The sequence below is a fragment of the Lingula anatina genome, chromosome 4 (assembly GCF_051362555.1).
Source record: "Lingula anatina isolate TDL-2025a chromosome 4, LinAna3.0, whole genome shotgun sequence".
In the NCBI taxonomy this organism is placed as follows: Eukaryota; Metazoa; Brachiopoda; class Lingulata; order Lingulida; family Lingulidae; genus Lingula; species Lingula anatina.
This window is the reverse complement of record NC_141770.1, coordinates 17,383,486-17,409,102: the sequence shown is the minus strand read 5'-3', so window position 1 is coordinate 17,409,102 and position 25,617 is coordinate 17,383,486. Positions and strand designations below refer to the sequence as shown.

Below are 25,617 nucleotides of genomic sequence, written 5' to 3'. Positions count from 1 at the left end.
TCGAAGGTATGCCTAGGTAAAAATACGTTCTTTTTTCAAAAACATCCTATCTCATATAAGATGTTTGAATGTAAAAGTGTGCAGTAAGGTGTGTCACTACCAATTAACTGTTTTTCATGCCTATTGCGCTGCTACATTATGTAATTTGCAGTGATTTAATTGGGTAGTGTTTCTTTGGGCTGATCAAAGCTTGGCTTAGGCAAAGCTTGGTTCTGCCAAAAAAGTATCCATATTTCGACAACTACTGCATAGAAGAATTTGAAATTTTGCATGCAAGCGGTCAGTTTTTCAGTGCGTAAAATGAGTCAAGTAGTGCATTACAAAGTTGTTAATCTAAGGCAGAATGGCGCGAAAAAGACAAACATAACCAGACAGATCATAGCGCCAAACGGAACGGTCCCCACAGTTTTATAGAGTAATGCCCAGACTGATGTACCTACACAGAGGTCACCCCCAATGTATCAAAATTTTACCTACAGGGTACAGGACCCACTGTCTATCGGGATACGCTGCTGCAACTAAACAAAAAACATTTAGTCCGTTCAGAACGAGGGGTAAATTGCCACTAAAATGCGTTTTTCAAAGCCCTTAGCGAACACCAAACTGGTTTTAGCAGGTAAGAACACCAAATGACCTCCGAGTTACCCACTGTATACAGCAAAACATCGTCGTCTGTTTCTCTCATGAATTGGGGGCCATGAACGATTCTGGGTAGAACAATGAAACTGCGTGGCTTTCTTTATTGAGGTCAGATTTCACCTGTACCGCCCAATTAGTCAAAACAGAGTTTACAGATATCCAGAAGAGGCCTACGACGAAGCATATGCCGGGTCTAAAGTGACAAGGGTGATTGACAGCGTCAATATTTGGAGTAGATTCCACATTGGTGCCAAAACACCAATGGTAGTCATCGACGAAAACCTGAACCAGATCAAATAAAGGAATAATCTCGGAACCACTTGACTATCATTTGATAGGGGGCACCTTAGGAACAAGTCTAAGTTGCACGATGAGGTTGATGGTTCACACAGAGCACTTTTAATAGCAGATAACTTACAGAACCAAGGGAATGACCAGCTTCCCTGGTCATCAAAATCGCCACATTTGAACCAAATAGACAATATTTCGGTAGACCATTATTCACCAATCAACTGCCTACATGTCCTACAACAAATCTGGACCAGATTGGACAATTTTAGACCGATGCCTGGAATGCTATTCCAGATTGAACTCTAAAAACCTACCCCCAAGAAATGCCTTGCCGCTTGAGAGCGCTGGCAACAGCCACGAAGAGGCCAGGCGTAACAACGAGCATTACTGTGACTAGCAACTGACATGAGGGTCTTTTGTGGAGCGTATTACCCTTTTACAGACGATAATTTGGAAAATATGGAGATCCAAAATATCTCTTTTAATGGTTGTCGTATGACATAGAATAGGCAATGTGTTTTTGTTTGCTTCTCTGGCGAATTCCATTAATAAACTGATGTCACAATGACATCAAGGAGATAATTAAAAGTTATTAAAACACGATTTTAATCCTTATTATCATTTATCAGTCAGCAAAATAGGAAAAAACTGATAAAAAATTATTTCGAAAAAAATATTCCATATTAAATGTCAAGTCTGTATGTTTGGCCTTCCAAGGATTTCCAAGGTTTATATATATATATATATATATATATATATATATATATATATATATATATATATATATATAATTAAAATAAATAAATAAATAAATAAACAAAAGACATGCAATAACCCCGACTCCGAGTTTCACGGGCATACCCAGAAGGTATGCCCGATCGTCAGGAGGTTTATTTGAAAATGATTATATTAGCGTGACGACACTTACGTCGCACGCCGTGTTAGTTACGTCACTTCATGCCGACACATGGTAATTATCTCAGCTTAGCCGTGATGAAATCTTGTGGTGGAAGCGAAGCTGACAGCATTAGAAAGGATATAGTCAAGCTCTTCAAAAGTTATGACCTTAACTCACTGTATCCACCAACGATAGAGCAGTTAACTTCCTTGATGTTAACCTAGACTTAGAATCCGGGAAACACAGGCAGTTCGTAAAACCGAACGCCCAGCCGATCTATGTTCACAAACACTCAAATCACCCCCCCGCAATAATAAGGAACATTCCTAAAGCCATCGGCGAAAGATTGCAATCCCTTTCGTATGACGGAGTGGTAGCAGAAGGATCAGATAACGTATATACGACGGCGCTTCAAACCGCGGGCTATACCGTAATGTCGTTAACTCTAAAGCAAGCAGCTCTCGTCCCAGAGAAAAGAAAAAACGAAACAGGAAACTTATTTGGTTCAACCCACCATACTCGAAAAATGTAAGAACGAAAATCGGGCATATATTCCTACAGTTGCTAGACAAGCATTTCCCTCGCGGAAGCAAGCTTTACCGATTATTCAACAGATCGACTGTAAAAGTAAGTTACTGTTGTATGAAAAACGTACAGCAAATCATTCACGGTCACAATAAAAAAATTCTAAAAAACATGTTAGTTAACACTCAAGATAATAAATGTAATTTTAGAGCTTCTAGTAAGAGGGGAATGCTTGTCTAGCAACATTGTGTACCAAGCATCAGTCACTACTAAGGACAAATGCATGAAATATATAGGGCTTTGTGGTGGCCAATTTAAGTTGAGATACAATAATCACACCAAGTCATTTAGAGACAAGAAATATGCTGCAGATACTGAGTTATCCAAATACATTTAGAAATTAACAGAAAATAAAACCCACTATGACATTAGATGGGACATCATAAAGAAATCAACGCCGCAAAGGAGAAATCAGCACCTATGCAATCTTTGCTTAGACGAAAAACTGTTGATAATGATAACACCAGATACTCTGAATAAAAGAACTGAGATAATTACCATGTGTCGGCATAAAGTGACGTAACTAACACGGCGTGCGACGTAAGTGTCGTCACGCTGTGTATGTAAAACGGCTAATATAACCATTTTCAAATAAACCTCCTGACGATCGGGCATATACCTTCTGGGTATGCCCGTGAAACTCGGAGTCGGGGTTATTGCATGTCTTTTGTTTATTTATTTATTTATTAATTTTAATTGTGTACAAATGCTCCGTACTGTTGAGCACTCTGTTCCACATTCACGCTTGTTATATATATATATATATATTTATATATATATATATATAAGAAAATAAATAAACATTCAAGAAATCACAGCAACAGATGATAAACCTCCTGACGATCGGGCATACCTTCTGGGTATGCCCGTGAAACTCGGAGTCGGGGTTATTGCATGTCTTTTGTTTATTTATTTATTTATTAATTTTAATTGTGTACAAATGATCCGTACTGTTGAGCACTCTGTTCCACACTCACGCATGTTATATATATAACAAAGTCACAATCACCTCAACCTATCTATAACAGGGTACCGAGAACTGTCAACTTTGTTAATTTCACTCCATCACATTTACAGCGACTTATTTATCCTAGTGTTAGCTGACCTTGCAAGGAAGTTTATTGGAATGTACAGGTATTTCTGAATAACAAGTTAAAAAAATTCACTAGTTCACTAAAGACACAAAACAACTGTCAGTTTTACTTTAAAACGTCCGCCATATTTAGTTCGTGGCTTTGTAGAGCCATTGCCCAACTCGATGTGAATGCGGTCAAAGGCGCCCAAAAGTAGATCGAACTATCATCTGTTGCTGTGATTTCTTGAATTGTTTGGTCCAACAAAGATTACACATATATTAAGGGAAAATTGCTCATAGCCACTTTTGCTAGAAATGACGGAATATATAATCTCCAACAGAATGTTGTGTTTACGATTTCAATGAGTTCAAACTAAGACACATTTATTACTCAACCAGTTTGTAAGTGTTTTATAATTATTTCGTGTTCGCCTTCAAGTAACTGAATATATGCGGGAATAATTCCATTTGATGGAATTAATAGCAGTTTACAGTGAAAAGGCAAATGCCATGTTCAAGGAAGCATGAATAAGAGAAGCATATCTTCCATAGACAATGCTGTGTCATGAAGAAATCAGTAGTCGGATAGACCTCACCTCTCATGACAGTACGATTTAGAACATCCCAGCAGTGCTATATGGGATTCAAACCACGAGAATGAGCAGTCCAGTCTACTTGCACAATTTCCTGGTTTTTGAAAAAATTTTTGTGTTCTGCAAGTTGGAACAGTAAGTTAAGACCAAGGTTGGTTTTAACATATGGCACCATTTCTATCGCAAGAACGTGCGTGTAGAGGGCGGCAGCTAAGCTCTCTCTGAGGAACACCAGATTGGTTAGACGTCCATAAGAAATGGCATCCCAAAGATGGACAACACCACTACCATGGGCAACTGTTCCGATCTGTTTCCGACATAAAACATACAGCCTGCTAAATACACGAGAACGAAGAAATCCCACTTCATTAGAAAACCAGACATGCTTCCAATTACAAATTTGTTGTGTAGTTGATGGGTTGAATCTTAGCAGCGGTACCTCCTCTGTGTTGCCAAAATAAGTTTTCTTGGGAGAACATCTTGGCCCAAGCCACAAATCAGAGGTCTGATGATAACCCATCCTCTGGAAAATCGGGCTTTGGTGATTTTTTTTTTTTTGCCACTGTGCCTCAGAGAATGCTCTGCGTAAGGGGGCCTTTATGCAGTGATCATGTTCAGGTCTTGTATATTTTATCATTTTTCTTTCTCTGTGACCATTTCCAGTCTGTGGTTCAACGTATGACGTGATATTCGAACAAAGTGAACATAAACGCACACCTTGCATGTAGCTTACTTTAGTTAGGGTGTGGCACTGAGGTAACAGACCACTGGAAAGTGTTCACATTTGTCCTAGGTTACCTTAATATATAGGAGGATAAATAAATGAAGAAGGGGGTGCAAAAATGTCATCAATTTTGTCAGTAATTGCGCAAGTAATTGGAAAACCTGTAAATTTTTTGAAGGTGTGCCAAACTTTTGGGGCTACTGTATACTTCGAAATACATGTGCATCTCATTCTAATGAACCCCCTCATCCTTGTCGTCCCCCATAAATGCCTCGACTGTCATCTACTTTACTTGCAGAGACTGAATTCGCTGAGAAACACCTGAAATAGTCGTGTCCCTATGAGTTGTTTAGCTCGTAAGGATACGGTAGGTGGTGTAATTTTGTTGCCCTCGTAACTTAATGTATTGGTTCTGCATCTGCGACCGTACATTTTATTTAACCGTTGGCAGTAGATAAAATCTTTTAATATTGACGTGAAAGTCTATATGGCAAACAGAACAAAATATCACCTGCCGCTATTAGTCACAGCCATTAAAGCTTTTAAGAAACCTTTAATTTTCTTAAAGTGGAAATTGAATGTGCAATGTTTACAGTCCGCAATTAACCCAAAGCTAATGTCTTTATCCATCCTGAGCGTAAGCGGTACATTAAACCGATGCAAATGCTGTGGAAATCCTAATTAGTTTTTAAAAGACGTCAGAGCCACCCTGCGTTTCATGGTGTTATATTTTAAGTTGTCCTCATTGCTGTCACATAAGGCAGGCGCCATGAGTACAATACCAGATGACTGTCAAAATGACACTTAAGCCAGGGTGTTGCAATGCAAACCGACAAATAGATGTACAGTTTATCTAATTTTATCTAGATGTATCATCATTTGTCTCCGAAAGATGATGGCACAGTATTTGAATGCATGTAAAACCATGCAAAATTGTTACCGACATTGGAATTAAAACCATTAGACCTATTTGTCGTCTCTTTATAACATAAGGCCTTGTGGAGAAGGCCAGTCAAAGGAGGTGGGAAAACGGAAAAGATGGCGTTACGAAAATGGCCTGTCCTGTTGCTACAGTTGCTGTATTTGATTGGGAATTTAAGATCGAGTGCTGGGCTTTCCGGGCAACCACTTGCTCATCAAAGTAATGTTTTTGCAATTAAACTGTACAACAAGATCCGAATGTTACCGCCAAAGTCGAATATATTGTTCTCCCCCTTCAATATCCATAGCGCACTAAGCATGCTGGAACTGGGCGCTCGAGGCAAAACCAAAGTACAAATGGACATCGTCCTGGGGATAGAGCATATAACCGATCATCATGAAGATTATAAGAATATTCTTGATGCCATGGTGGACCCTAACAACAACGCCACACTCCGTATTGCAAATAGATTATTTGGGGACCAGGGATTCTTTTTTAATACCAGCTACACTGAAGACAGCCTTACATACTATGGAGCTCCACTGGGACGCCTTGATTTTGTAAGTTCTCCGGAAGAATCAAGGACTGAGATCAACAGATGGGTCGAGGGGCAAACGGAAGACAAAATCAAAGATCTTCTCGAACCGGGTGATGTCACCCCCTCTACTATTCTGGCTCTCGTAAGTGCTGTGTATTTTAAGGGGAAATGGGCGTCCCCCTTCGACCACTTACAGACAAGAAAACACCCTTTCTATACTGCTAATCCTCGCCCCACGTTAGTCGATATGATGACACAGACTGGACGATTTAGGTATGCCCATAGTGAGATATGGCAGGCCTCCATGATAGAAATTCCTTATGAAGGAACGGCCAGCATGCTGATTATACTGCCCGACCAGCGTGATGGACTCAGCCATTTTGAATCTGAGTTTACCGCTGATGAATTGTCTGGACTTTTTTCTACCATGCAAGAGACGAAAGTCTCCGTGTCGCTGCCCCGATATGAATTAGAGGACATGCGCATTGATTTAAAAGATTCACTCGAGAGTCTTGGGATAACCGACCTGTTCTCGTCCAATGCTGACCTGTCAGGCATAGGAGGTATGCCTGGTGATCTAAAGTTATCAAAGGTAATATTGCTAGTGATGATAGTACTAGCCAAAATGTTTTGTCTGTTGATCGGCCAGTGCTCCCTATTGCTATAAAAATTGAAGCAAGGCAGAATTCGGAATGACGGCTTGCATGCAATGCTAGTATGTAAGATAGGAATGCAATAAAACGGCTCCAGAGCTACCAACTTTGATATACAAAGAAGGAAAATGGTCATTTATATCCATGTGGGATCCAACCCTTCCCTGTTGTCACTTCATTGAAATTGAAATTGAACTGGAGTATTGAATCTGAAAATAAAAGCGACATATATGTTATGGATATGCAAATAAAATAATATCTTTAAACAGAACAAATGCGTTTTATCTCCGTTATCATTTTTGTCTCATCAGATTATCATTTTAATTGATTTTCAGATAATTCACGAAGCCTACATCAAAGTAGATGAAGAGGGAACGGAAGCGGCAGCAGCCACGGCAGCCAAAGTGACCACAACTTCTGTGCCCCTTTCCTTCACCGCTGACCATCCCTTTTCGTTCTGGATATTTGACAATAGCACTGGCGCCCTGTTGTTCGGTGGCAGGCTAGTTGATCCTCCAGAATGTAAGTGCCTTGTTCAATTTCGGTGATAGGTTGGACTAAATTACCTTATTCTGCAGGGGCGTCATGCCTTTGCAGTGTCATACATTCCAAAGTATGGGTCTTGTATAGACGAGCTTTCAGACGCACCAGTCTTTATGGGTTTCGATTTCATTTTAGCACCTTGTACTGGGGGTCAAGTAAGAATGGAATGTGCGTCCACCTGCGAGATCAACTGCCAAAACGTTTTGGAACCGCCTGTAGGTTGCAGCCTACAGTGCACCCCTACATGCCAGTGTCCCCGTAGTCGTCCCGTGTGGCACAATGGCAAGTGCATCACCGCTGACCAGTGTCCAGGCTGCCCAGGAGGGCAGGTGTTCGTGGAATGTGGATCGGCCTGTAACGTCACATGTGAGAATGTAGATAAGGACAGAGGGTGTACCTTACAGTGCGTACCGAGGTGCCAGTGCCCTCGCAACTTGCCTGTTTGGCACAACGGGAAGTGTGTTACAGCCGAGGCTTGTGCGGTGAAGCCTCGACCAGGTAAGATGATTGATTTGAATTATGCTTTTTGTTTCATGTTTTGTTGAAAAATAACTAATGTCAAGTTATTGTTTCTATCCATTTGTTGCCCTCCGCGCATTTTACAAAAGCTTTTAACAAGCGCCAACCAAGTTTTAATGTTCTATGTAGCAAGAAATATATGGTGACCTTAGTTGTTAAACCACAAGCCGTCATCCTTTTTGCAAAGCTTGTACTATAGTGTTCAACATTCTCATGAATAACATGACATACAATTGTAGTCCAGTCATGGGCACACCCCTGTACCAATTATTGCACACTCGGGTTGTTTACTTTTTCATTATACAAAATTTATTTCAAAAAATTAATCAAAGCATTGCTGAATTTTCACTATTATGTATACAACAGACGCCACAGAACACTTAGCAAAAGATAATTTAATTTAAGCCGTCACGTGCACTGGAGGACAAGTCTTCAAAGAATGTGGGTCAGCGTGTGACGTCACGTGCGAGAACGAGGGGACTCCTATACCATGTACCAAACAGTGTGTGCCTAAATGCCAATGTCCTGCAGAGGCCCCAGTTTTGCATAAAGGACAGTGCATTAAAGCGGAGGAATGCCCGTCGTGTCCAGGAGACAAAGTGTATATGCAGTGTGGACCTGCGTGTAATGTCACGTGTGATAACGTCAACAATCTTATCTGCAGCCTCAGGTGTGTTGAAGGGTGTCACTGTCCATCGGAACGCCCAGTTTTGCAAAATGACAAGTGTATCACGGAAGAAGAGTGCACTGCATCAGGTAATGGAATCTGAAAGTTCGATACCTAGCGGTTGCGAGCTTCACCCACGTATTGCATGTTCATGGTTATTATTCAGTCTCTTTGTAAATAAAGCCTTAATAGTTTAAAACACAAATATAAGTGTGACTGAAAAGATGGAAAAGATGAAGTGCAAAAGAAAACACACACTGACGCAAACTGTAACGGTAACTATGGTTTTATCTTGCAAAATTCTATACAAAAATTTGAGTTGTCATCATCGTCAGATAAATACTTTCCTAATCTGCCGTTATTAAATAAGCATAACACAGGCAGGTCTACTCCAGTATACCGACTATATTCAATGATATTTAGAAGTACAAAGTATTTTATAGGCGAATGCACCGGAGGACAAGTCTTCACAGAATGCGGTTCAGCATGTGACGTGACATGTGAAAACGTGGGCTCCCCTATACCATGTACGAAGCAATGTGTCCGAAGATGCCAGTGTCCTAAAGATAAACCAGTTTGGCATAACAGACAGTGTATAACTGAAGAACAATGCCCAGCATGTTCTGGTGGTCAAATTTACAAAGAATGCGGTTCAGCGTGTGACGTCACATGTGAAAACGTGGGTTCCCCTGTACCATGTACAAAGCAATGTGTCCGAAGATGCCAGTGTCCTCAAGACAAGCCAGTGTGGTATAATGACCAGTGTGTTACGGCCGGGCAGTGTCCAGTCTGCTCTGGTGGACAGATTTATAAAGAATGCGGATCAGCTTGCGACGTCACATGTGAAAACGTGGGCTCTCCGATAATATGTACTAGGGAATGCGTCCGAAGATGTCAGTGTCCTCAAGACAAGCCAGTTTGGTATAATGGCCAGTGCATTGCTGCCGAACAGTGCCCAGTCTGTTCTGGTGGACAGGTCTACATGGAATGCGGTTCATCTTGTGAGACCACGTGTGAGAATTTGAATTCTCTAATGCCCTGTCCATTGATATGTGTTCCAAAATGTCAGTGCCCTTCGGAACTACCAGTATGGCACAACAAGCAGTGCATCCTAGAGGAACAGTGCCGTGTATCACCACTTGCGTCCGTCAGTGAGTACCTCTTGAATTAATTTTAAAGGAAATAGTATAAAAAAATCACACTAAGGATGTTCATTAAATTCTAGGTAAATTGGCAAAAAGTCTTATCATTATCGAGAACTTGAAGATAACATTGTAAAAAATACGCATCTGTTTGGACACTTAGAATAAGTTAATGTATTTTAAGCCACCACGTGCGCTGGGGGACAGGTCTTCAAACGATGTGGGTCTGCGTGTGACGTCACGTGCGAGAATGTGGGATCTCCTATACCATGTACCAAACAGTGCGTACCGAGATGCCAGTGTCCGCCAGAGGCCCCAGTCTGGCACAATGACCAGTGTATCACCTCGGAGGGGTGTCCAGTTTGTTCTGGTGGGCAAATCTACACAGAGTGCGGATCAGCTTGTGACGTCACATGTGCAAACTGGAACAAACCCACACCGTGTACTGCACAGTGTGTTCAGAAGTGCGAGTGCCCAGCAGACAAGCCTATATGGCACAATGGTCAGTGTGTTACTTATGACCAGTGCCCACCTTGCACAGGTGGACAGGTCTTCAAGAGATGTGGGCTGGACTGCGAGATCACGTGTGAGAAAGTGAATACACCTATACAGTGTAGATTGGACTGTGTTCCTAAATGTAGGTGTCCTCTCAGCCAGCCCATATTTCATAATGGGGAGTGTATCAAGAAGGAGGAGTGCCCAGACTCAGGTTAGTGATCAATATCAAATTAATTGAAATTGTGTTATGTTATGATGCAGGCCCGTAGGCAGGGTGGTTCGTAATAATTGCCCTTTCTGCCGGGTAAGAGTCCATTTTGGGTAAAAATTGATCTAGGTACACTAAGGTTTCTTGGTAAAATGTCCACTTTTTCAGAAAAAGAACGACCTTTTGAAATTGCTGGCTACGGGCCTGTGATGTGAATATTTCAGCAGATTTATATAAAAAAAAATGTATGCAATTTAAAGGGAAAATTGGCATGTATTTGTAAACGTGTAAGCATTAAGTTGTGTGCCTGATATTTTAATCATCAAAATGGTTGTATCTATCCATTTAAGTTAGACGAGAACATACCCTATTAGCCACAAAATGGTACTTAAGTCGGTGTTAAAGGGAAGACAACTCTTCATTTTGACGGGGAAAGATTTCCTGTGGTAAACCATAATTTCCCCACACTCTTCAATGGTAACTGGATCCGTTCCGACATTCGAAACTATTTGATTGTTTTTTTCTTCAAGGTGTGGGTTTTTGTAATAAACTTTCAGAGATAATTGCAGTGAGTAGCCATCTATGAAAGTCCACGTGGTCCGATGGAAAGCACAGATTTCAGAATAATTGCGATCACCGCCGTTTTGGTGGCAAAATAAAATTTATTGTATCATTGTGTTGTTTACAATGAATTTATTGTGGAATTTTGTGGAATTTATTGTGGAAGTTATTATCCCTTTAATGTAACGGCATTAATTAACTGAATACAACAACCACTTGTAATCTATGTTCTATGTTTATTCTATCGTCCCTTTTTATTCGTCTGAAAAATATGCTAATTTCATGAGGTATATCAATCACGCAAATTGAAGTCAGAAACGCAGGTGCAAAATACTTTGGATCTCAGTATATAAAATACAGGGTGACTTCCAAAGTTGTTACCTATGTTAATTAGACACTTGAAATGTGCAAACGCTGTTGTTTAAACACGGTATGTCAACACATACAAAGCAATTACGTTGACCAGGTTTGGTGGTCTTTGCAAGCCTGTAATGTTCTTCTCTGTTTCAGCCGTTGGAAATTTTACTGGCTGGAGTCTTTGGGGCTCGTGGAGCACATGCTCAAAAACGTGTGACGGAGGAACACGAACGAGATCTCGCAGGTGTGGACGAGGTAGCTGCGATGGAGATGACACTCAGAGTGAGGCCTGTAATACTCAATGCTGCTTTGGTAAGCGTCGCCATTTACGCCGTTTTTTCGTTTTTTTTTTTTTTTTGTTTGTTTTTTTCGCCCCCCCTCCCCAACAGAAAATATTTTGATCTTTATGAATTGTTAGCTATTTACTCCATCCTCTCCAATCCATCAGCTATCTCTTACTTTTTATCCAGTCATACAAGAGTACCACAGGCTTAAATAACCTGCTCGCATGTATACATTATACATGTTAGGCCTTAAACAGCTGTTCCAAAAAGTATATTTCTCGTCTATACCTTATACCTTAATGATAAAGAAAATATTGCTGAAAATATCCAGGGAAATTAATTAATTTACTGTATGAATTAAGGTTTAATAATAATTAATAATAATAATATAACGTATGCCTTTGAACAAAGTACATGTATTATGCAATATTCTGTTCTTTGCAGCCACTAAGTTCCCGCCTCGAGGATATGACTGCACCAGAAACCCCTGGCTGTGTCTTAGCTGTTATGGCGGCGGTAACATCTCTATTGACCACGTGTGTCGCTATCCGCCATGTTCAGTGTTCCCGGAAGCCTGTCGCTATCCGCCTCGGTTTTCTCTGGCCTGCAAGGTTCGTGGTAATTGATCAATGACTACTTTTGCACACTCACTAGAGCCCATTTAACTCTTCAATTTCGAAGAAAAATATTAAAAAAAAAACGAAATGTTCACATCTCGCGGCAAGTTTTGAAAACTCGATGCTGTAGAAATGTCCAGGTTGTATACATATTTGCAAAAGTGGCTTTTGTCCGATATCGCTGTCAATACCAACCAAAAAAAAGTAAATTTCATTATTTTTAATAATGATGATAATAGTTTTAAAAATTTGAACAATGAATAGAACTTCGCCATATTTGCAAGTTCTCTTCGCTGTTTTTACAAAAATAGCGTAAAAAAGTTGCTTTTACATGTATACACTTTATACATAGCCCGATCCGAGTCTGGCGTTAATAGAACGCCGATTGAGAACCATGTGCCAGGGCAAGCCTGACTGCAAGGTTCCAATGCCATGTGGAGGACCCTGGTTGAAGTCGATGGCGGTGCAGTACAGGTGTTGCTGTCAGACAGAAGACGAAGTGAAACCACCTCCAGGTGAGTTAAATGGCATCATACCATGATTTGAGTGCATAAAGAAATAAAAACCAAAAAGCATCAACCTTACTTTCATTTTGCCTATTGCATGCTTTTTTTTTCGGAAAACTTATTTACCAATTAATCGAAATATGTGTTAGAACATGATATTGTCTGTGACATTTAATAGTTGTAATGGCTTTGTGACTTAAAATAAAAAATTGATTCTTAAATAATAAAACAGAAAATGAAAATAGTACAAATACGCAGAATGGAGGTCGAGCGACAGGAACAGCACTGGGAGGTTTTTGCACCAATCAAAACATTAAAATCTAGCTGACTGGCAGAAGTCAGTTCACTTAGTTTGTGTCAGCATTGGTTCATTCGGTTCTTCGGTTGTGTGCTTTAGAATTATTACGTAACTTGTGTCAAGCATCCACAGGTAAATGTTAGGTATGAAGTTAAATCTTTTGTATTGAGATTATTGTTAATATTAAAGTAAACAGAACTGCATAATAATAGTAATAATAATAATAATAATAATAATAATAATATTGACTGGAATTTACTTCCTCAGAGGAATGCACCGGTGGACAAGTCTTCAAAGAGTGTGGTTCAGCTTGTGACGTCACGTGTGAGAACGTGAACTCGCCTATTCCATGCACCAAGCAATGTGTCAGGAGGTGCCAGTGCCCCAGTGACAAACCAGTCTGGTACAAAGGACAGTGCGTAACAGCAGACCGATGCCCTGTGTGCACAGGCGGGCAGGTTTACAAAGTTTGCGGCTCTGCGTGTGACGTCACTTGTGAAAATCCGGACTCGCCTGTACCTTGCCACAAAATGTGCGTCGAAAGGTGTCAGTGCCCAACAGACAAACCAGTATGGTTCCGGGGTCAATGCGTTACTACTGACAAATGCCCAAAATGTTCCGGGGGTCAAATCTACACAGAGTGCGGATCAGCTTGTGACGTCACTTGCGAAAACTGGAACAAACTAACGCCATGTACATTGCAGTGTGTTCAGAAGTGTGAATGTCCCACGGACAAGCCTATATGGCACAATGGTCAGTGTGTTACTTACGACCAGTGTCCAGTATGCACTGGTGGTCAAGTTTTTAAGAGATGCGGTCTGGATTGTAATGCCACGTGTGAGAAGGTCAAAACGCCCATCAAGTGCCGACTGAACTGCAATCCTAAGTGTAGATGCCCCCTCCGTCGCCTCATACTTCACAACGGCCAGTGCATCTCCAAGAACGAATGTCCAGATCCAGGTATGTTATAAATCTTTTAGATTCGTTTATGAGTATCTTTCTCTTATATACAGTTACCCACAACACAAGTTCTCATAATTAATTTCATTGCCAGCCGTGAACTTCTTAAAACTATGTTTGCATTACCCTTATTTCATTAGACCACAACATTCTTTCTGTCCTATCGTTATTGACAGTGACTGAATCGGGCGTTTTGTTTTGGAATATGCAAAATGCACGGGTGCATTACGAGTTTTAAAAATGATGACTTATTGTCGTGTTGTGTCTTACACGCAGCGTATTAAATAGTTTTTGTTATTCTTGAATAGGGTATTGGAATATCATTTTTCTGGCACATATTGAGCAGCATATATTTCATGGGTTTATGAGACTTCATTATGATCGACAATAAACTCTTTGAATAATCGTTTTCTATTATTCGTTTTATGCGATGTTATACATTGATATTCCAGATGTTAATAATTTCACTGGTTGGAGTCTTTGGGGCTCGTGGACCGCGTGTTCAAAATCGTGTGACAGTGGTATTCAAACGAGGTCTCGCACATGTGGACGAGGAAACTGCGAGGGTGATACGAGTCAAAGTCGACCATGTAACACTCACTGCTGCAATCGTAAGTACCCTGTGACGTCATGGTGATATCTCACCGTAATGCCGCATGTGATTGACGTCACTATCATGCAGTGTCAAGCAGGGGAAGTTTAGAACTTATTTCACCATTTGTATATAATGTATAATATATTGTTAATCACATTTTTATATTATCTTCAGTAAATAATTTTGATGCGAGTATTTAACAATAGCGATTTTAGAGAAGAGTGGGGAGACAAATAACGTCCGTTGTGCTTATCCTAACAAGTATGTTTTAGTTTTAGCTGTCCGCCTTAAAAAAAACCCACTGATTTAATCGCAATGGCATGCATTCATATTTTGAACTTGATTGCACATTTATTATACAAACAGCCCTGAAGGCCCCACTGCGCGCCTTCGACTGCACTCGAGATCCCCTGTTGTGTCTCAGTTGCCAAGCCAAGACGTACATCTCGATAGATCACGTGTGTCGCTACCCATCATGCTCCGCGTTCCCAGCGGCATGTCAGTATCCGCCACGCTACACTCTCGCCTGCAAGGTACGTCAGACGCCGGCGCCATGTTCCCCGATCTGTATAAATTTATGTGATTTGAAATCAGTTTTAGTATATCAATGGAGACGAAAATGTATCGCTTCTGATGACTCCCTTCGGAAACATTCAAGAGTTATTGAACCACTTGTATCATTTATCAGTTTCACTGTTCGTGAAAATTTTATACGGCTTTGCGATAGGTCAACTTGTTCTTAAGTGGCCAAGAATAAAACTGAAGAAAAATTAATAAAAAGTCGTGCGTTCTTCTTGCAGCCTGACCCAAGCCTTGCTTCCATAGAGCAGCGCGTGAGGAACCTGTGTCAAGGGAAGACCACGTGCAATATCCAAATGCCGTGCGGAGGCGCCTGGCTGAAATCGTACGCCGTGAAGTACAGCTGTTGTTGTGCTCCTGTAGCAAAGGTTGCCAAGCAACCAGATGTTATGAACATTGTATACAGACCTTAAAGGACTAGGCTCTTTTGAGTTTTTCCGAGCAGGCACACCACGTTGGGGTCTCGAAACTAGGAGCTGGCTAAACCGGAAGTGATGCACTGTTCGACAAAACCTGCGTGGTGTGTTTACTGGGTGACTAAAACTAACGTTGATTTTCAACATATTTCAAACGTGAAATGATTATTGCTTTACTTAATGTTCCTAACTTCCACCTTTGGTATGCATATCTTACTGGGTAGCCCGTTTATAATTGCCACAAAAATGTCATGATAGGCCTACCTCTGAACAGGTATTTATCTCCACAGCAGAAAATGTCCAATAAAATCATAAATGATGCTACCAATTTCCTGTGAGTGACACTTGATATTTGATATTCGGTCAGGAAGTTATTCAGTTGAATTCAACGAGATCTCATCTCAACTTATACTGAAGAAACCGTGTCAAGTATCAAGTCAAACTGAATCCAGTTTGCGACAACCTCCTTCTGATGAGTGAGTCAAATCGCTCATTTTGAGCTACAGTAAATAGGTTCTTCCAGTCTCCACTTTTGCCTACAATGATAGATAAGATGGGACATTTGCTGGAGAAAATAAAACGACTGATAATGATAACAATAATAAAATGAAAACATCACTATTCATCAAAAGCATTCTTCTAAAAAGTAAGTATAGTTAACATGTACACCGACATTGGGGTAGCTTAATCAAAACCCACTGGTTGTGGTAGGTTTTCACCTAGCAATATGCTAGTGAGGCCATTGCAATGTTATAAGAGAAAGAGCAATTTACAAAAATAATTCAAATTATGCATTGAAGTATGCAATGACAAGAACACGTAAACGTGACGGTACACTTATATCTGTAGTGATGTTGAAAGATTTTTTCTTTATTTTCCTTTTTGCACAAACTGCAAGAAAACGCCTCGTATCATCGAATTCAAGTAAATATTAATTCTGTAAAAAGTAGGCAACTAGCCAAAATTAAGGATTAAGCCTATTTATAACCCGTAATATATTACCTTTTCTGTAAATCCCAGCAGATGTATCTTCCAGTTCTCTTGGTCCCAACCGTCTTTATCATCTCTGGCCTTTTTCATGCTGTCAAATTTGCACTTCATGGCGATGTGCTCCAAGGTGGCGGCCTCTCGCTGTAAGTCCAAGGAGTCTGAGATCCTTTTAATGGTAGGGATAGGGTCCTTTAAGAATATGCAAAAATGATGGTAAAGATGGATGATCCTTAAGTATCAGTAAAAATCCTTTGATATTTCTTTTTGCGCGTGGGCGAACACACACACACACACACAAACACACACATACACACACACACTAATGATATGTCAATTTTTGTTCGTCTATTAATTGTTATTTAAACTGATGTTGTTGAAAACAATATAGCTCGTAAAATACTCACGCTGACTAAATCTTCGTATCTGACAAATGTTACATTACTGTTTTTCTTTGCAAATTCCCACCAGCCCTTCGTGTGATCCACCCACGATATAAAACCTAAAATAAAAGACAAACATTTCAGTAAATATGTAAGAAATCATGAATTTTTTGCTTATCATTCTCTATTTTATTGTTCAATGATCAAGAGCTTCGATTTAGACGGCGTTTTTGTATAGTGATAAAATCACTTAGCCTACTTTGGAACATAAATTATATATGAAACAGCTACGTTTCGCTCTTGTAACAAGAGCACCGATTGGCAACCTGACGTTAACAACATTCTTTTTTATAATAAAAGTTGTCAAGCACTGTCTTACTGTCCGGTCCACCCACGTGCTCCTCATTTCTCTGCATCATCAGCTCATAGAACCCTGACCACGTGCCTGAGTATTCCCGCCACTTCAGTCCACGCAGCTGGTGGTAGAACGACACATAGGCGTCTTTGGGGTTACGGTAAACCACCACGATTTTCGCATTGCTTAAAACGGACGGCGGCATCTTGACCACGCTAAGATGGGAAGCCACGACTCTTGGTGGTGGAAGGTTGGACGTGAGGGAAGACGGGCCTTCGAATTCAAGCAGCGCATCGTCCAGTGCGCGCTCTGGATAGGACGGGTATTGACTGCTGTCCACAAGCATGCTTGTTATAGTCCAGACGAGATGAGTACCTGTTCCACGGAGTGCAGAACGTTAGTTCAGTTAAACACTCCAGTAGGTCATATGCAATGTCCAATTTACCTGCAAATCTGCTAACTTTACAACATGCATTGGTACTGTATTCCTATTATCCTTAACTTGACCTCAGCCGTGGAATGGGCTGGCTGTTATAATAATAATAAATATACGGAAGGCCAGCAAGTTGACCTTGTGGGGTCTACTATGTGCAGGTCTTTTAACTCTTAATATATAACTGCTTTCATATATGCCAAATGACGAATAGTATAAAAACAATGACGATATAGTATACACATACTCGCAGATGTATAGACCTACGTCAAAGATGTACCAGTAGAAGTCTAGGTCATTATACACAATCAACCGGGCACATGCTGGCACTGCCTATACTCATACCTGACTTGGGAAAAGAGCACACAAACACATCGTCCGACCTGCTCTTGAAGTCGGACAGTTGTGCCATTTTCTCCTCCAGGTTAGAGATCGGAGGCATGTCTATAAACCCCACGTCATTGTAAGCAATCATGGTGTCCCCCTCCCCGTCCTGGACCTTGGTGATCCCCGTCGGGGGTCGCAGTTGAACATTCCCTGGTGAGGGAGCATCCATGGCGCCGTAGACCGTATGCCTCTTGTTGCGCCGCTGTGGTGGCTTGCAGCAGACGAAGTTGTAAAGGAAAGAGGCTGTTCGAAGTTTTTTTTTCAACGTGCCAGTGGTTCTCACAGCAGAGTATATAATGAGGTTACCCGCACACACAGCTAAACACGTGTTGTTGATTATATGGTTGTAATATTGTTGAATAGAAGTAGGCCATAGCATACAAACATTAACTCTGCCGAAGTCCTCATGAGGAAGATAAAGGGCTTCCTTATATAATAGCCGTACTGCCGTACAGACTGCTTGCCTCCAGAAAATAGATTTGACAAGCTGTGCATGTTTATAAGATGTGTAATTATTTTCATCAACTGATATAGATTCTCATTTAGCCATAAACGCCTCGATTCAGGTCGTCTGCTGTATGATAGTGTGGAGTTGTTTTGGCTGGATGGAGTGGACTAACAGTTGGAATAAATATAGGTTATATCTGTTATAACTCCTTGGTTATAGTAGTGTCACGTTGAACCGATGCACGCAGTAACTGTTGCTTGCACTTCGTTTGCTCTTTTATAAATTATGCAACATGATAATGAAGTCTTATTTAGTTCGAATAAGAGCGCATTCTCAACGAATTAAGCCAGGCTTTACAAAGCCGGTGACCTAAAAATGGCGGACGTACATGAAAGAAAAACCGCCTAATCTTTTAATAGTCTCTCCGCCTCTCACACGCCTCCCCACACGTCGTCCCTGCGGGGTACAGTAATTAAATCTCGGCTCCGAACATTAATATTTCCGTGAATATCTCTGGTGATATTATCTCCGTAGATAGTCGATTCATTGCTGCTCTACGGGCCAAATTATTCCTTTTTCGTCTCTGTTTTCAAAGATAATAGAACAGAAGAGCTTTTTTCCTTCGATCGCCTTCAGCCGCCATGCTTTCTTCACCACGAGTTTAACTGATGAGCATGCGCACTTAATATTTCTCAGGTAGCTTCCGCATGGCGAACGGAGCCGAGATTTAATTACTGTACCCCGCAGGATCGACGTGTGGGGAGGCGGAGAGACTATTAAAAGATTAGGCGGTTTTTCTTTCATGAACGTCCGCCATTTTTAGGTCACCGGCTTTGTAAAGCCTGGCTTAATTCGTTGAGAATGCGCTCTAAAGCTACCGGTACTGGTCCAGTATTGTGAAGGGCGGAATGGGGGGGGGGGGTATATATTTACTATCATTTGCACTGCAGTGGCGGATTTAGGGGGGTGTCAGGGGGGTCCTCAACCCCCTTCGACATTTGAAAAAAATTACAGTAGTGGCCCCCTCTTGAAATTAGAATTTTGACTAGCTGAATGCTAAACCATTCTAATTGGCACCGTTCGCCCTCTAAAATACCAAATTTTTTAGGGGCCCTTCATGCGGGGGCGGCTTTGCATCCGCGACCTGTCATTCTTACCCCCCCCCCCCCCCCCTTCAAATAATCCTGGATCCACCACTGCACTGCGTAAATAACGTGCGGTTTATACATGTCGCATTGCAGATATACATAAACAATCATTACAATTGTGCTGGAAACATACTTTTACTTAATTAAGTGACAAAGAAAAGATCAACATAATTGTAGAAACATTTTAATAATTAAAGCCGATAAATATTTCATTCATTTCAAAAGTTTTTTGAAAAAGAAAAGAATCGAAGGTAAATATACATGTGTAACGTTAGTTAGTGACAGCATGCAGCGAATAAGAGCGGGAAGTGTTTTGTAGTGTCACTTTAGTTGATTGACACGACCTTATTGTACTTAAGCGAAGAATGTAATGTAGACGGGGAGAACATAACTCGAACGATGAGGAATAAACTGTAGATAGCGTAGTTAGAAAGCGATAAAAAAGAATATGGGAAAACATGGAATTGTTTAGTTATTACCTCGCGCCACCAAGACAAACACCCCATTCTCATAGATTAGATCGACCTACATTGGATCGACCTAACTCCCTGGGGGTTCACGCTAAATAGCTGTCAGCCGGGCGGACACGAAAGTTAATTACCCCTTAAAGCTTGTAGTAGGCGGGGACGGACACTTAAGGGGGATTATCTGACAGTAATCTAGTGAGACTCCCCGCGGTGATAGATCGATCTAAAAGTTGTGAGAACAGAGCCTAAGTCAGTAACGTCGTCACATATGGCGGAGGATGCAAAAAGAGGAAGAGACTTTCAACATGAGTAATGTCGAATAGAGAGGGACCAGTCACCAGACAGACATCCAGAGGAGAACGTATTCTATCCGAAAAGAAGATGGCAACGGGACAAACAAAGGAAATGAAAGGTAAGGAAGAACCTTTTGATTTTTTAGATATTCGAGACCAGTTAGAAGACATTCACATGAAATTAGATGTTATGGGTAAGGGTGACCCTCTTTTACACGCGGTTCAGAGGCAACTTACAGAATTAAACGAAAAACCAACTTCTGTTTCTGCTGGTCCGAATATCGATACATTCTTTGGCTTTTCAACAGAAAACGCGCAGTTATGGCTTACGAGGTTCGAAAATTACTGCAATTTGAATAAATATTCCCCAGATCGGAAATTGCATGCCTTTATGCTATACATGAAAGGTCCTGCTGAAATATGGCTATCCGAATTGTCTGACGCAAGAAAATCGAGTTATGTTCTTAAAATTGAATTTCAAAACAATTTCGACAGACAAACGGCAAAATGGACTAGAGAACACGAACTCGGAGAAAGAAAACAAGCAGAAAATGAATCCATCGAGGTTTACATCACGGATATGCGACACCGTTTTTCTCTGCTTAATAAAAGCGCGGATGACAGACTCACGTATTTAGTGAGAGGGTTACGGAACGAAATAAAACGTTTTGTTATTGCGCAAAACCCATCTAATTTAGAAGAAGCAGGAAATCATGCACGATTAGGGTCAACAATTGCATCAATACCGGTTGAAAACGAAAAGCCGGAGATCGTAACATCTGTCTCTGGAATTGAGAAAAATCTCCAGCGAATAATGGAACAGCAAGAAAAACAAATTGATGACATTCGCCGGGAAATTAGACGCGAGCAAGTAGGAAAACAACACTTTGCGGGAACACCGTACTGTTCTTACTGTCGTAGGAGCGGGCACACAAACGCTGCGTGTCGGCGTCAAAAACAGACCACAGGGGGCCCCCGTTGTTTTAAATGCAACAGATTTGGGCACATACAGAAATTTTGTAGATCATTTTCAAATTCCCGACAACAAAATACTCGAGGGAGGCAAAACTTTTACAATGGGAACCGAAATTTAAACTAGAACGGCAAAAATCACAAATTGGAAAAGAACGGGGTGAATTTTGCCAACATATTTCTAGGGGCACCCGTTCGATCATGGCATGTGAAAAGGAAATAAAATTAGGGAAAAACAATTTTGTAGAATTGTTCATCAATGGAATCAAAATTAGTGCTTTGATAGATACAGGATCATATGTTACAATTGTGAATACCGACCTATTACGGAAACACGACACTCTATAATCACTACGTATCATAACATCTACAAAAACGACGGCTGTGGCTGCAAATAACACACGCATCGCACTGAAAGGGCAAGTGTCAGTAGATTTGCGCTTCCCCGGTGGATACAATTCTGTTAACACGTTAGTGCAAACAGCTGATAATATTGGGTATGATATGATTATTGGGAATGATTTCCTGAGAGAAAACAGAGCGATTATAGATTTCACTAAACACACGGTCAGACTTTCAAAGAAAAGTTACCCAGTCAAGGCTATTAAAAATGTTTTGATACCTGCGGAATCTGAAGTTCTTTTTCTCTGTGCTATCGATGCGAATTTACCAAATGGAGTTGAAGGAGTTGTTTACAAAAACAAAAATTTATCACATTTGCCTTTTGAATGTGCGAGGGTTTTAGGTGTTACTAATCAAAATATGATCCCTGTGCGATGTATAAATACTGCGAAGTATCCTTTTCTCATTAGGAAAAGAACAAAATTAGGATGTTTTTCAATTTTGCCCCAAGATACGAAAATTACTGAATTTTCGAACGATACAGAAAAGTCGGGAAGAACTATAGCTCCGACGACGGTGAATGAAACAAAAAACGAAGTCCCTGATGTAGATTTCAGTGATTCAGATATCACTAGTGAACAAAAAGCAGAATTTGTTGATTTGTTGTCGAAATATGCGGACGTATTTAAACAACCTGGGGAGCCTTTGAAAATGACCCCAGTCATTGAACATGATATCAGAGTGGACCCAAATCAAATGCCCATTCGTTCGCAAATGTATCGAACGTCACCAAAACATCGGAAGATTATAGAGGAACAGGTAGGGAACATGTTACAAGAAGGTATTATAAGACCATCTGTCTCTCCGTGGAGTAGTCCGGTCGTTTTAGTACAAAAACCAGATGGCTCATATCGTTTTTGCATTGATTACAGAAAGCTGAATGCGGTTACAAAAGACGATGTTTACCCTTTACCGAGAATTGACGATACGATAGACGCGTTGGGGTCAATTAAACCGAAATTCATGTCAACGTTTGACCTTCAAAGTGGATATTGGGAAGTAGGGTTATCAGAAACATGGACATAATAAGAGAAGGACGAGTAACGCGGCATCTTCCTTTGAAGCTATGTGCGTTCGGGTAAACATTCGCCCATTGTCTCAGATAAGCTGTTTTGATAGCTCCACGGGAGCCTGAACAACTTATTATCAAGGTAGCGCGCGCTGTGCCTCATTGAAATCCTTTTGTTCTATTGCATGGATAACGCAATTTCTCGCGGTCCCTCGTGGTTGCTATGACACAGCATTGCCTCCATCTTGTAGCACATAGACTTGCGTCAACAAGTGGAAATTTGTTTCGGGTTTTCAGTTTCTTTTTCCTGTTACCTAATTAAAACGGGCTCTGGCCTTTGTCTATACTTATCGTTTCCAAGATTGTATTGATATATGTCGAACTGATATATAACTGGTTTAAAAGCATGTTGACCAGGTAGGTGCTATCCAAACGTATCTGATAACAAGATAATGCAATGTAGCAAGCCAATTACAGAGGTGAGTTGTGATCAAGATCCACTTTTATGACCATTACCCAAGTAAATATATTCACGAAGTTTGCATGTGTACATGTCTACATTTATACTTGAATTAAAAGACCAATGAGGGTGTTTGGGGGGAGAGAGAGAGGGGCATCTGCATTAAAATGGACATGTGCATTAAGAATCTAGAATGTTCGCTTGTTTTTGTTTGATACGTAAGTTAAGTATTCTTTAACGTAAGTTAAGTATTCTTTAGAATACTAGTAAGTTATTGGTATAGTATTCTATCTGGCACATACTGGCAAGCACCGCATATGTTCCACTATGTTATGACAATAAACACTCTTTAAATAATTATTTTTTACTCTTTACATGCTTTGTTATTTAAGTATACATTGATATTCCAGATGTTAATAATTTCACCGGTTGGAGTCTTTGGGGCTCGTGGACAACGTGTTCGAAAGCATGTGGCGGAGGTATTCAAACGCGGTATAGAACATGTGGACGAGGAAGCTGCGAGGGTGATACAAGCCAGAATCGTCGATGTAACACTCAGTGCTGCAATCGTGAGTACTTTGTGACGTCATGGTGATGTCACACACTTTGTTGCCACATGTGAGTGACGTCACTATTATGCGATGTCAAGCGCGGCAAGTTTATAACTTTTAACACCATTTGTATATTATGTATAATCTTATAATTAATCACATTTTTCTTCTTCAAGTAATCTTCAGTTGGCAATTTTGCGGCAAGTAGTTTACGATAACGATTTTTAGAGAACAGTGCATAAAACATCCAATATGCTTATGTTAACAAGTAGGCCTTAGTTTAAACTGTCTACCTTAAAAAATAAATACATGTATAATCGCCCTGTCATGCAATCATTTTCAAATCTTAAGTGCACATTTTTCTATATTAATAGCTCTGAAGGCCCCACTGCGCACCTTCGACTGCAACCGGGTTCCCCTGCTGTGTCTGAGCTGCAAGGCCAAGACGTACATCTCGATAGATCACGTGTGTCGCTACCCATTTTGCTCCGCGTTCCCAGCGGCATGTCAGTATCCGCCACGCTACACTCTTGCCTGCAAGGTACGTCAGTCGCCGGCGCCGTGTTAGCCGAGGCCCTTGGGATCTGAGTAAATGTTTAAAATCATATTTTGGTATAACAAAAGCGAAATAAACGCATTGCTTCTGATGGACTCCCTTCAAATATATTCAAGAGTTATTAAACCATTTGTATCATTTATTAATTTCACTGTTCGTGAAAATTTGATACGGCTATCGGATAGGTCAACTTGTTCATACTGACCAAGAATTAAAACTGAAGTAAAATTAATTAAAAAGTCGTGCGTTTTACTTGTAGCCTGACCCAAGCCTTGCTTCCATAGAGCAGCGCGTGAGGAACCTGTGTCAAGGGAAGACCACGTGTAATATCCAAATGCCGTGCGGAGGCGCCTGGCTGAAGTCTTACGCCGTGAAGTACAGCTGTTATTGTGCTCCTGTACCAAAGGTTGCCAAGCAACCAGATGTAATGAACATTGTATACAAACCTTAAAGGACTAGACTCTTTTGAGGCAAACCACTTTGGGGTCACGAAATTAGGAGCTGGCTAAAGTGGAAGTGATGCACCCGCGTGGTGTTTACTGGGTGACTAAAACTAACGTTAATTTTTAACATATTTACGAACGTGAAATGATTATTGCTTTACTTAATGTTCCTTACTTCCAACTTAAATATGCACATCTTACTGGCTAGCACGTTTATAATTGCGACAAAAATGTCATGATAGGCATTACCTATGGGCAGGTTTTTACCTGCACAGCAGAAAATGCCCAATAAAATCATAAATGATGGCACCAATTTCCTGTGAATGACACTTGATATTTGAACCAGGCCACATACTTGTACGTAATTTTAATTATTAATTTAAAAATGACAAAGACAAGATTAACAAAATTGCAGAAACGTCATAATAATAAAAGTCCATAAATATTGAAAATTTGAAAATAGAATTCTTAATTCAAGCGTGGGCTCGAAATAGGACATTAGGGTTTCGACTTACTTGGTGGATAACGCAATCTAAAGATTCCACGGTTCAGGCCTACCCAACTACCAGACTCGGCACCGAATGATCCTGAATTCACCGGTAGATCAGACCACGCTACCCGTTTTCAAGGTGTGTGTCAGATAGCATTACACAGT

General features: G+C 40.7%; 3 protein-coding genes across 4 annotated transcripts; 2 read left to right on the top strand and 1 right to left on the bottom strand.

Annotated features, from left to right (window-relative positions):
- Positions 1-5,508: 5,508 nt before the first annotated feature.
- LOC106180210 (uncharacterized) lies at positions 5,509-12,855 on the top strand. Its single transcript, XM_024077844.2, has 9 exons — positions 5,509-6,857; positions 7,254-7,440; positions 7,597-7,959; positions 8,386-8,736; positions 9,091-9,798; positions 9,974-10,498; positions 11,567-11,725; positions 12,142-12,308; positions 12,667-12,855. The coding sequence occupies exons 1-9, from the start codon at positions 5,844-5,846 to the stop codon at positions 12,853-12,855; spliced, it is 3,663 nt and encodes a 1,220-aa protein (XP_023933612.2). The 5' UTR covers positions 5,509-5,843.
- A 510-nt stretch (positions 12,856-13,365) lies between these two features.
- Positions 13,366-25,275, top strand: LOC106180211 (SCO-spondin-like). Of its 2 annotated transcripts, none has more exons than XM_087011525.1 (4): positions 13,366-14,078; positions 23,823-23,981; positions 24,338-24,504; positions 24,779-25,275. In XM_087011525.1, the coding sequence occupies exons 1-4, from the start codon at positions 13,649-13,651 to the stop codon at positions 24,968-24,970; spliced, it is 948 nt and encodes a 315-aa protein (XP_086867651.1). In that variant the 5' UTR covers positions 13,366-13,648; the 3' UTR covers positions 24,971-25,275. The 2 variants fall into 2 exon arrangements, with proteins under 2 accessions (XP_086867651.1, XP_086867652.1); XM_087011526.1 differs by lacking the exon at positions 13,366-14,078 and adding an exon at positions 20,525-20,688.
- On the bottom strand, positions 15,826-18,600 carry LOC106180228 (sulfotransferase 1C2). Its single transcript, XM_013564143.2, has 5 exons — positions 18,172-18,600; positions 17,418-17,768; positions 17,063-17,157; positions 16,671-16,847; positions 15,826-16,204 (listed from the first exon to the last, which is right to left on the bottom strand). The coding sequence occupies exons 1-5, from the start codon at positions 18,590-18,592 to the stop codon at positions 16,169-16,171; spliced, it is 1,080 nt and encodes a 359-aa protein (XP_013419597.2). The 5' UTR covers positions 18,593-18,600; the 3' UTR covers positions 15,826-16,168.
- Positions 25,276-25,617: the final 342 nt, after the last annotated feature.